The 12928-nt window shown below is 37.9% G+C and overlaps 1 protein-coding gene across 1 annotated transcript in view; it reads right to left on the reverse strand.

Moving 5' to 3' along the window:
* MYO5C (myosin VC) overlaps positions 1–12928 on the reverse strand; it is a 33305-nt gene that overhangs the window by 15077 nt on the left and 5300 nt on the right. Inside the window, 19 exon segments of the mRNA XM_066328451.1 lie at positions 214–307; positions 531–556; positions 559–694; positions 1243–1389; positions 1731–1896; positions 2527–2738; positions 3640–3751; positions 3837–3923; positions 5392–5489; positions 5825–5959; positions 6835–6918; positions 7555–7680; positions 8358–8498; positions 8823–8904; positions 9344–9609; positions 10244–10350; positions 10870–10977; positions 11560–11641; positions 12556–12699. Coding sequence (XP_066184548.1) covers positions 214–307; positions 531–556; positions 559–694; positions 1243–1389; positions 1731–1896; positions 2527–2738; positions 3640–3751; positions 3837–3923; positions 5392–5489; positions 5825–5959; positions 6835–6918; positions 7555–7680; positions 8358–8498; positions 8823–8904; positions 9344–9609; positions 10244–10350; positions 10870–10977; positions 11560–11641; positions 12556–12699 — 2353 coding nt within the window.

Raw genomic sequence — 12928 nt, forward strand, 5'->3', positions numbered from 1 at the left:
TGCTATTGAAAGAAAAAAATTAATTTAACAATTAAATTAAAAGAATTTGTACACTTGTGCTACACATTCTAAGCAAGAGAAGCACCAGCTTTCAATTTACTACAATTTCAGCATTTATACTGCTTTTATTAGAACAAAAGTAATTTACTTTTGCTGAAAACCTGACTTTACCCCAGTGTAACTCCTTTGAATATACTTCTTTAGTTATTGTACCTTTCATTTCCTCAGTTTTTTCTTGGAGTTTTATTTCTAAGGTCTCCTTCTGTTCTTGTAATTCTTTATTCTGATTCTCAAGTTTTAAGATTTTCTGTACAAACAGAAAGTAAGTAAAATATACAAATTACAAAGGAGGAAGAAATAGGTCACAGAAGATCTTCTATTTTAAGAAGTATACATGGACTCTCTTCCTTCCCTACTGCCTCCCCCAAAGGAGTATAGTTACTTAGAAACTCTCAAATCATGCATTTAATAAATCCAGTAACTGAAAACATTATTTGAAAATAAAAGCACAGATGGCAATTATAATTTACCTGCTCACTGTCCTCTTTATATTTTTCCCTTTCTCTTCATATGTTCTCTTTTGAGCAGTTAATTTTTCAAGTTCTGATTCAAGTTTCTGAATTGTTTCCACGTCATTCATATGAGCTGAAGCCACATTGGTCAATCGTTCCAGCAAACCATGATTTTCTCTACTCTAAAATGAGCAGGACAAGGCAAAAGAAAACAGAAACATGCACTGAAACTGTTCCATAGAATTTTAAAGGGAGTACCTGACCTACTTCTGCTCAACATCCCTTGTCAGTCATGATTATTTCAACCCAACTGTTTCCATCAATTAGATTAACACTACCATTTTAAAGATCATGGAATGGCTCTCAAAAATAAGCTGCAAAATAAACATAATGTTGAATTCCTCAAAGTAACAAAACATGTTGCACTAGAGCAGTATCTCACACATCCTTCATCCTAACACAAACAACCCCATCCAGAGACTGGATGGACTTAGGAAACAGTAAAAAAACCTAAACGGTAATTGCAGACTCTTCTCATTTGCATAATTAACCCATAAATACACGGAAACCCTAGATGATTCTTTCTACCATGGGTGTAGAAAGTCTAGTAGTTTATTGTAAAGGACCAGAAGCCTTACATATTCTCCTGTCTTCTTAATTCAACATCTTTGACTAGAGCAGATATGGTAAAACACAGAGTACAAATCAGAGCCTGACTGCTTCCCCTCACCTGCTCTTCTATCTTCTTCTGCAGCTGCTGAACTCTGTATGAAAGCTGGATGTTCAACACAAAGCGCCGAATGTTCTGGAATCTGCGCCTGGCAAGCCACGCACGGGCGTACTTCTGGAGGATCACAGCCTTCTGCTCTTCACGCATCTGTAAAACAAAGTATCAACATCTCTCTGTAAGTAGCTCAATCCACACCAATTACAGCAGTCTGTGAGTCTACACACATTGCTGAGGACAATGCATCTCAGGGGAATATCAAAATACTGAAATATCCAGACTGCAGACACATTTGAGCCAGTGTAGTGATCACAGTAAATGGTCTGCATCCAGCATAAACCAGAGATCTTGGTAAAAAAAAAAAAAAAACAAAAAAAACAGAGCAGAGAGAACCAGATATGCAAAAGGTAAAGTATTAGGGATAACTGCCATTGTGCTCATCTTCCTTACAGAGCAAGAATTACTGAAATAAGATTTTTGACAGGCTGTACCTTCCGATACTTTTTTCTTGCTAGAAATCCTCTTGTGTAAGCTTGTATTGTTACAGCAGCCACATGGATGAGCTGGCAAAGTCTGCGCACAAGGTACCCCCGACAGTATTTCTGAATAATTATAGCTGCCCATGTTTCCTTCAGATTTCTTGCAGTTATAGCTTGCCTTAATTCAAAAAACAATAAAATTTACTTAGGTCACATTTGATCTCATGCTCATTGCCTTGGTTGGTCAAATGGCATACAGACACACACAAAAAGATAAGATATCAAAAACAGGCATCCATTATCAAAAATAGAGCTTGTTCTTCAACCAAAGTGAAAGAGAGGGAGTTATCCACAACTTTTAAATGTATCCACAAGCATCTGTCCTGATGGTCTCTGTATGAAAACCTCCAAGCCTACACAGAGCCATCTTTCAGTCTGCTTTGCAAATGCCTGGTGCACATCCTTTCCAATAATTTGTCCATACGAATTCGTAAACCCCTGATTTCTTCTCTGGCTCTGAAGCTCAGTAGAAAGGCCAACTGGGACATCTATTATCAGCTAAGGACTGAGCTCACAGGCAGACAGGCAGCTTGGGAATCTGTCAGGCAAGGTTGGAAACCTGTTGGCGTACTTTTCTCCTATCAGCTGAATAACCAGAACACATTTGAGTCTATAATTACAACCAAGATGAAATCAAAACACAACCTGAACTGCTCTTTCATAAAAAACCCCACACTTTGGGCATCATCTGGCACTCCCCTGTGCCTTCAGACAGGGCCCAGAGCAATGCCCTGGGCAGCAGGGGTACCTGACAGTGCGCTGCCCACGGAAGTACTGCTGCACGGTGACCGCCGCCCTCCTGAGGCTCAGGAACCTCCTCCGCTGCAGCCAGCCCCGCACACGCTTCTGGATCAGGATGCACGCCTGCCTCAGCTTGTCGGAGCGCAGCTTCTCCAGGTAAGCAACCTGCCCTGCTCTGAAAAATATCTTTGTCCTCCCAAACTGATACTGGTTATGATCCTGAAAATAGAAAATGGCAGGTATGTGAAGTTTTTAGTTTATTTTTGTAGACCGGCTATTCTCTTCCTTTTATAAATTGTCACTTCAGGCAAGCTCTGCTTCAAGACACAATCTTCTTAAATAAGAATATCCTCTCTGCCTGCTTTGTAGATAGGAGGATTTAGGGGGGAAAACCCACTTAGCAGGAAAGACACAGGGAACTACATCAAAAGTGGCACACTCGTGATCTAAAATTAAAGGCAGGACTTATCAGGGCCTTAAAAGCAACCTCTTCACCTCCTCCCACAAGTCTGGTTCCATGGGCTCAGCAGTACCTTTTGATGAACACTTCTAGTCTGGAACCACTGAGCTGTGTGAGCAGAAACTCAGGGTGAAGCTGCTTTTAAGTTCCAGCTCTCCCCCTTGGCCTGTGCCAGAGCTACTTAGCAAGTGTGCCTGTGTCACATCCCTGAATCTGAACTCAGCCCTGAGGTGCTGACCTGACTGCGACCAGCCTCACCACCACAGGTTCATCTAACAAACAAGCAACGTGCAAAATAGCAAATTTTTGAACAGCTCTCCAATATGCTGCATTCCACCATCAAAATCCTTCTTGTGCTTGTAATACTTGACAAATGTATACCATTACTGTTTACTGGTTTATAAAAACAGGATGTCTTCCATTTTGTAAGTGACAGTATTAAGCACAGAGTGGTTAAATTCTCTGTCCATGGACACATCACAACTGTCACAACACAAGGTTACTGACCCACAAGCCTATGTACAGCACAGTAAACCAGGAAAAACAGTAATAATGCAAATACCTTTCCTGTCTGAGGGGAGACACTACCCATGGCAAAAGAGACCTTTTATTACTAACAGATGCTGTAATACATCCATGGGCTGGTGCAGACAAACCAACCTGGATCAGCCGCTGCAAAACAATCTTGCAAATCTGTTTCTTGTCATTTATGGAGAGTTCCTGCTGTGTCATAAGAATGCTGTAGCGGCTGAAAAACTCAATATAAGTCCACCTGGAAAATCAGGAGTTAACAAATTAGTTTCATTAACACACAACTAGGTATTTTTTGGCACAGGGAGGCCCACTGCTATCCCCACCTGGATGGATAGCTCTGTGCACTAATCCGAATAGTTTCCAAAACACCACATGCTCTCAGCTGCTGAGCAACTCTTTTGGAATCAAACCTAAAAAAAAAAAAAAGCAGTGTTATACTTTACATTTCTGCCGGGTTTGGCATGCTGTAATAATTAGAAACATTCTACCAACTGGATTTGTATTTCTGCTCATAGAACACAATGCTCCTTGCTTCTTATATAATGTCCTACTCTATATCACAAACTAAAAATATAAATAAATTTAAAAAATCTGGGTTTTCTGTTTCTTTCTCAAAACCAAAGGAAGACTGTGTTTATTTCTCTCATTAAAATTCCTATTTCCTGTCAGGATTAACTGTGCCTGTTCATAGCACCAAGTGGTAAAGAATAGTTCCAATCTCAACACAAAACATACACAGAAATAAATCCCCTCATTAGCCCACTAGGAAGAAACCCTCTAGGTATACTTTAGCCCATTCATTATGAATAAACCAGGGTTTGCTCATTAATACCTGTGTTCCAAAATACAAACACAAGGCATGGAAAGGCCCCTTCCTGTTCTGGACCAGAGCTGATACACCCACAGAGCACACCTCCAGTGTCAATTCAGCATTAGCCAAGAGAGCCCTGTAGCTGGCAGATGACTACAGTGCTCTTTCAGAAGCTTATGGTGCACTCCTCTAGTCTAGTTCTGACATATTTTTACATTATCCAAGCTATTTCTGCCCTCACTGCAGAATCATGAGAGCAGTGACAGTGATATAATATCATCAGTAAAGTGTTTCACATGGAAAGATTTTGTCTGGCTACAAGAAAATGAACTAACATACTTAAAAGATTTCATTTAGAATCAAAGCTGGCCTCTTCCCTCCTACTCATAAATGATAAAGGCTTTAGTTTCACTTGCCTTCCAGCTGGAAGCTGTATAACTAACACCAGAGTGCTTCCACAGGTCTGCCCACAAAAGAGACCAACAGCTGCATCAAAGTTAACTCCTACTCATGGGTTAGTGGTTATTAATCTGGTCATAGGAATGATGAAAATTATCTGCCACATATGACTGCATTCAAACATTAAAATTACATAAAAATTGGGGAAACATCTGGGGCTATGTTCAACACTGTTCACATCTTTTCTGACTTCTAAATCCCTTTTAAACATTTCTGCAGACTAAAGAGAATTTCACAAACAAAATGGTACAGGTTTCTATTCTCTAAATATAAATTTGGGTTAATCCTTACTGCATAAGGGCAACACCCCTATATAAAATATTCATCAACTTAAACCAAAGGAGAACAACCTTTACCCTAAAAATATTCTGACAAATACACAATCCCTAGTATCTAACTAGAAAAATACTAGGTTAAAAGACTTTTAAGGTAACAATTATGACACTTAAATATTCCATTTTTTGTAAGAAGACAGTACTTTTTCAAATTCAGCTTCCTGGAAAGGAAAACCATGTTCTGTACGGGAAGTTTCTCAACAATAAGAACTGAGCTTGCTGACACACCAGCACAGTGAGAGGGAAAACCACAGCTGAGCACAACATACTTACTCAAAAGGCAATTTCTCATCGTTTGGCTTTATGCATCTCACATAATGAGGAGTGGTTGCATTGAGTGTCACCATAAGTAAAGACAAAGAATTCCGGAACTAGAAAATACCAGACATAAGAGCTTTGCTAATGAAACATTTCCAGTAAAAAGTCAAATCTTAGTCTTTCAATTATTTGTTAGGTTTTGGCTGAACACTGGAGATGATGAGGTTGGGATCCTAAATGCAGGAAACTGAAGAGTGTGGCTGTATTCAACAGCCTTCTATATATAAAATAAACACACTGCTTATACCCAGGCCTGGAGCACTGCTCTGTGGCTCTTGCTGTCCTGAACACTGGACAGCCCCCATGAACAGTGACAGAATGCAGTCTGAGGCTGCCCAGCATTTCCCAGAAAGAACAGACACCACAGAACAGCAGGTCTGTGCAGTACCTTACTGCCCACAGTAGTCCGGAGCTGTTTGTTGGGTGATTTCAGAGCAGGTCTGGCAGATTTGATGTTTATAGCTGAACTGAAAGGCGAAACGGACACTGGACAATCTTGAAAAAAATTTGCACACAGATGAAACTAAAAGTGTGGTGAAAGAACCAGAGTTAAACACTGAGTAACTGCAGCATCATTTAAATCAAAATTACATTTACTATAACACAAAATAAAAACCCCTTAAGTCTTAGGCCAGGTACTGCTTGATTTTGAACTAGGTATTTAAGCCACAAACAAACAACACTTGTGAAAAGAGTTGCAATGATCCTGAAGTCTCTTGTGAAGCACTTACAAATTTCACACACAAAACTCAACATCTGTGAAAGCAGCCTGCAAAAACTATTTCAGTATAAGCAAATATGAACATAAACACAGAACAGGGCTAAAAATAAGAGCACTTAAGGCTGTATTTTCACAATATGCAATTAAAGTTAAGAATATATTTTCAGGTCAGATGAAGTTAGCTTGTTAAGAGTAATCCTGAAATCTCAAGGCTGTAGACTTCAAAGGGACAAGCAGATGGGAAGTGGCAACCACACATAAGACACCTGATGTTTTCCTTGCCCTGGCATTCTCAATCTCTTTTGAAGAATAAACAAAGGCAGTTGTTAATGATAAACCACCTATCAAAGCTGCAAGTAATGACTACAGGAAAAAAGTTTTTCAGTTACAAGGATTACAAAATGCTCTTGAAGGGAGATACTAAAAGAAAAACCCAGCATAACTAGCAAAATAAATGCACATATATGAAGGAAGTTGAACACTGTGGTTTTCCATCCTGTATATTATTTGATGGTAAAAATACACACTTCTATAATATTAATAAAAATTAAAATGGAATTAATTTATTCAACCAATTAAAAACCTGTATATCAGAAGAAACATTTCAAAATCAGATCTGAATTAATTACAGCAAAATCAGATATTCAGAAGATTAATTAATACTGTTCGTCACAAACCTTGCTCTCTTTCAAGATTTCAACCAATACTTCATGTACTGTATCTCTGTTCTTTTCCAGAAATCCTTCACATTCATATTCTACCTGTGCAAACAGGTGAAATCATTAACTTTTCAGCAACACATAAAACTGACAAAACAAATATTTTTACTCTCCCAGCTGTGGTACACAAGAGCTCTTTATTAATCTCAAACATGAAGGCGGAAACTCTGATTTTCTCACTTCCATTATCTCAAGATTATATACATTCATCCTGCTTCTAATGTCCACATTTAGAAGCAGGATGAACTGCCAGAATCCAAATGCTTCTGCCTTCATTAGGAATTTCCTTCTTCCTCTCTTCATTATTTTACAATTTCAAATCAAGGCACCAAAAAGGAATAGTACATCTGAAATGTAAATAACTGAGACTAAAATGTGTATAAGCTACTACTCTAACTGTTCTATTTGTACATTCTATTATTTTTTCTGCTTTTGTATGTTGATGATTTATTTTTATGCTCTCAAATTAACGGTCTTAAGCATTTCTTCCATTTAAATGGCATGTTACAGGCAGTATTACCAATAAATAAATAGCACAATGTATTGAAGATCAATGTTATAGAAGTTCCAAATAGGTGTGGTTAATAATTAATATTTCCTATTTCCTATATTTGGTTTTTTTCTGAATGAGCTACTGCTAGAAACACGGAGAACAATACTGTGTTGTTTACACTCTACCTTATCAGCAAAGTGCTGAATGATGAAAGAGGTGTTTGACATCCTTGGCTTTTCAAAGAGTGCGTTTTTATTGACAAAATTATTATACAGCTTTTGAAGCCAGTTTTCATCTTTTCCATGAGGCAACTGTAAGAATGAGAAAGGCAATCTCTTTAACAAACTCAGCTGGGCTGTTAGAAGCAGCAGAGCTGCTGACTGTCAATAAACACAAAATAAAACCCCTCCAGTGAATTACAAGGCCTGGTAACAACTAGTTTTTGCCTCTTCAGACCCACCACTGGCTCCTCGTAGCAAATCATTTTTGGTAAGAAGGCTGTGTTAATCCACAAAGTTTGGTATCAAAAATAGTGATTTGTGGACTAATTTAACTTAAAAAATATTGGTGGAAGAGCCCCCTGGAGACTGAGCAGTCCAGATTCCTGCTTGGAGCAAGAGGACCAGCAGCAAACTGCAGCTGGACCTCCAGTCCGAGGAGGGTAAAAGGATGAGGATCCCACTGCTTCCTGCCCAACCTGCTCTAGTTCTGCTTCGCCCCCACAGGGAGGAACTCCAGCTGCTGTCTTACTTCTAGCTAAGCTCTCAGATCCAGTTTTAGGTTCTTAATTCTATAAGAGGAAAACAGAGTAAGTAATTTACAGTCAGAATTGCCAAATGGAGGGCAAACATTAATGTTCCTTTTCTGAAGAAAATGCTCTATTTCCCATTGACAAGGGTAAAATATGGATTACAAGCTCCACTTGTAAAAATCTATATAGTTTGTTGTGCTTTTGGGTTTTTTTCCTAATGAACAAATATTAAATTACCAAGCATTCTTCATCCAGAAGTTCTAAAATTCCCATTTTAGCTTCAATAAGGTCAATGACAGGCTGGTTGTCATAAAAGTCTATTAAAGTCCATGGGATATCTTCTTTCATATATTCCTCTTGTTCAAGTTTGAAGACATGCTGGATTTGCAAAAATTATGAAAACATTAAGAATGTTACAATTAAGGGAAAATAAATACAGTTGTGTGCATGCACATAGTTGTTGTTTACATTAAAAAATAATATTTTGAAATATATTATATGTCTGTCTGTAAAAAAAGAAACTTTAAAATTTTCATTTATATATATGCATGTACCTATGTTTACATATAAAAATAAAATATTCTTATTTATTACTGGATAGTCACTATCCAGAAATATCCATCACTCAAGCGTAAACAGCATTTACCAATATCCACCCTGCAGCAAAATAAGACAAAGAACTGTAACAAAGAAAGAACATACCAGGTTAAATTGCTGCTGTAGTTTTTCGTTAGCATAATTGATACAAAATTGTTCAAAACTGTTCACATCAAACGTTTCAAATCTGAAACACAATTCAAATTAGAAAAAAATAATCCTTTGACATCAAAATCAAATGGTAGCATCCCAAAAAGCCTTTGCAGCCATCCTAATGTTTCTAGGTTGATTAACTAATGGTAAGACTAATGAAGATGTTAAGGAATTTCAAAACTTCTCTAGATGCTAATGTTACCAGACAAAACAAAGCTAGAAAATCCAGAGTTAAATCTAAAAGTATCATATCAGAAGTTAAATTTAAACCTCATTCACAAAAAAAAAAAAAAAAAAAAAAAAAAAAAGGGTATTTATAGTAGCAGAGGATTTCCACTAATCTGGATCTAAAGAACTTATATGACCATGATCTTCTAGTAAAACAAGCCCCCTCAAATTCATTACCAGCACAAAAACCTGTTTTTTCTATCAACTCCAAAGAAAAGGCACTCTGCTTCCAGAGACATTCTTACCCATAAATATCCAAAACACCAATGAAAGTGTGTTGTTTGCCAGGGAATTGCAGGGCTTGGTTAATTCTTTCCACAATGAAGTCAAATAAATGAGAGTAGATCTTCTTTGCCAGAGCATCCCTGGCGTTGACGGCCTGGGCTCTGGTCATCGGCTTTATCACCATCTCCCAGGTGGTGACAATCTTCCTGTGGCACAGCCACCGGGCCATCTTGTCACAGTTCAAATCCAGAAGCTCACAGAATATGCTCAGATGTTTGTCCTCCATCTTTAATGAAGATCAACAAATATTATTAGGGTACATTGAATTCTTTAACTGTTGTCCAGACAGTGAAATCTTCGCGCCGCTGACACCGAACTGTGATTTTTACTTTTAGATAGGTGAGGGGCTGTATTTACTTCCTCATCTGGAAAAATAGCAAGATGAGCTAAAGCAAATAGTACTGGATAGAACTCCTGATATAGGAGAGAAAAACTTGGACTGGATGAGATATTTTGGATTAAGACTGAAAGAAAGTTACTTTAGTCTATTTTTAGGTGTTCTTGCCTTTTAGACTTGCACAGCTTGCTGGGACACATTGTGAGCAGCTTTGACTACGCTCTGTTTCCTGCATCCTGCAGAGAGTTCCAAAATGGATTTTCCAGCAGCTGTGGATCAATTGGATATGGGGTACTCTTAGCCACTTTTTGCCTTTTAAGAGTTTCTGAACTTGGGCACAGAAGAGCATCTGTGTGAACACTTGCTGTGAATCCACACAGATGGAGATGGAGAAATCAATCAAGTTTAGTACACCAGATTTAATGCTGCTCTGAGCCCCAGATATGGGAGAAACCATTCCTAAAGCACTTCTGGCATAAAATAGAATAGAAAATGTTGGTATTTGAATGAGCTACTTCCTTACACTGATGGATGATCTTTCATCTCCAACAGCTGCTATTTCCACATTGCCCAAGTGCAGGATTGCTGCCAGCATTTTAAATACATCCATCTGAAAATCCCCCTTCAGACCTAAAAAAACATTCCTTGATTATTTGAAATACACAGAAACAGTACAATTAATTAAAGTAGAAAAATGCTGGGTTACTTGCCCTGTTGTGCAGCCAAGAATTGTACAGCATCTCTGGAGAATATGATGCAAATCCTTGGTTCTGCCAATTTTCTGCCTGCCTGATCTCATGACAGATTGGGCATAAGTTCCTGTACCTCCTCAAGTGCCAGCTTAAGTCTGATTTAGCTTTTACATAAGCTTTTACAGGGGCAGAGGGGCTTCCAATTCCACTTCTGTCACAGCATGTTAGTTTATGGGCCAAGAAGACTCCAGCCCTCAATGCTTCTGAACAGTAACAATTAACACCAGTTGCTAATTGCTCCTGCCCAGCACTTTGAAAACAGACCAACACCACAAGGGACAAGCTATGAAATAAACTATTTTGGCAATTACTGCTAATGTTTTGGATACTTCAGAAACAATCCACCTTTGCCCTTTTCAAAAACAAAATCTACTGAAAATGCATCCCCAAAATTTACCCAGTAAGGCAAATGTCTTCTGAGTCTCCATCATATTTGCTCTGTCATCAACCCCTTCTATTACAGTGCTGCCACCCATTCGTGTGTAGTTAAATTCTTCTGCACTTCCTGTAGAAAAGAAGCAAATCTTGTAATTCTGAAAAAATGAGGGACTGAGGAGAGCCACTTGTTAAAACTTTCATAACACAAAAAAACTGAAGATGCTGTCAGATGACAATGTCGCAGTGCTGAGCTGGAGGTCCTCTTTTTTCTGTGGGAAATCCACGTGCCCAGCTCAGTTAAGATGACACAAATTACTATTCATAATTCCTCGAAAAATTAATAAAAATCTAATAAACAAACTGAAATGGAGAGTGAGGAAACACATACTTAAATTCTGCTTCTCCCAGCTTCTCTGTAGATAAATGAATCAATTCCCTTAGCTGTCATGGCATCTGTCACTACAGAAAGCATGAGAATAAGATTTCCAAAGACACTCAGGTACTTGATCATGCACTATTTAAGTTACCAGGGATTTGCTACCAAGTTCAAAACCAGCAGGGTTAACAGCTAAGTGACTTAAAAACACAGGTCCTGTTTCAAGGCTGTGAGATTTATGCTGAAGTGCACTAAACATCCTAGCACTTGAAAGCCCAGCCTTAAAATGCTGCACTGCAAAAGTGAAGAGCAGGTTATTTTCTTGAGACCTACCCAATTTAAGATGTTCATATTCAGGTTGCGTAGCAGATGCACACAACTGGTAAAATATATGGTAGTTCCTTTCATTTTCTGACTGTAAAATAAAGCAAAGAGTAACATCACAGAAATAAATATTAACAACAAAATGAAGAAACAAACTGAAAAACACTTTATATTCAACACTATCGTGAAGTGATAATGATAACTAAAGGCTAAGTTCCGCTGCAACATGGGTTAGCAAAGAAATTGCTTGTTATTAAAATGGCACATTTAGCAAGAGGTTTGAAAGTGATACATTCAAGTATCTTTTATTTTCACTGCCTATACGTTGAGTTCTTCCCCCAAGGATGTTAATAATTTCTTCAGCTTGAATAATCAACTACTAATAAAACTGTCAAATGCTGTAACAAAAAATGTGTAGGAGTGTCAGCTGAAATACTGCCCTGTGAGAACTCAAAGAACTCTCCATTTCCAAACCATCCTTCAGGGCAGAAGATATACAGAGGTACTTTTCCATGTACTTAAGAAATTACAATACTACTAAAAAAGAAACCTTTGTAAGAACCGTTTTATAAAATTAAATACCTTCTTTAGTATATTATTGCAGTTGAGCCATAACATTGTAGTGAGTCACATGAAATAATTCCTGGCCTTTTAAAACTTCAGCTATTTTTTTTTTTTAATTGAGACTCTCTCTGCCCCCTATATCCTGTTCCTTTCCAGATACAGTTGGCCTCTGTTACTGTTGTAACCACAAGTTACAGATTTCTCAAATATTTCTAGCATTTATCTCATGAATTTTTGCTGAGAAGCATTCTTCACTTAACATAAGGAAGAACATGGAATAAAGTAACTGATCATAAATAATACTAGCTCCTGTTAAAAAAATAAAACAAATGCTGACTGGATACACTGTTCAGGACTTCACATAATATTTTCTATAGAGAACGAGTATAGTGCATCAGGAGCTATACTGACATTGACAATCTTAGACTTTATTTTACCCACCTGAAATACAACTCTGGATTTCTCAAGCAGGTATGTTCTCATGTTAGCTCCAATGATTTGGTAACCCCGATCAAAACTGATCTCAGTGTATTTACCAAATCTACTGCTGTTATCATTCCGTGTGGTTTTTGCATTGCCCACAGCCTGTAAAAAATACAAACTTTTACCATTTGACTTACTCACGTGTCTTATAAGAATAAGTTAGTCAAAACTTGAGTCAACTACAAGTTTCTAAAATCAAAGGTGCTCAAGGATCAGTCTCAGCACTGGGCTGTTATTCAAATTTTGTGGCCCAAAAGACAAGCCTCAAGTCAAATAGTATAATGCTGCATAAACTGCAAATTAGAAAAAGTATGCTTTTCCACCATAAGGA

The sequence above is a fragment of the Sylvia atricapilla genome, chromosome 13, assembly GCF_009819655.1.
Source record: "Sylvia atricapilla isolate bSylAtr1 chromosome 13, bSylAtr1.pri, whole genome shotgun sequence".
Classification (NCBI taxonomy): domain Eukaryota; kingdom Metazoa; phylum Chordata; class Aves; order Passeriformes; family Sylviidae; genus Sylvia; species Sylvia atricapilla.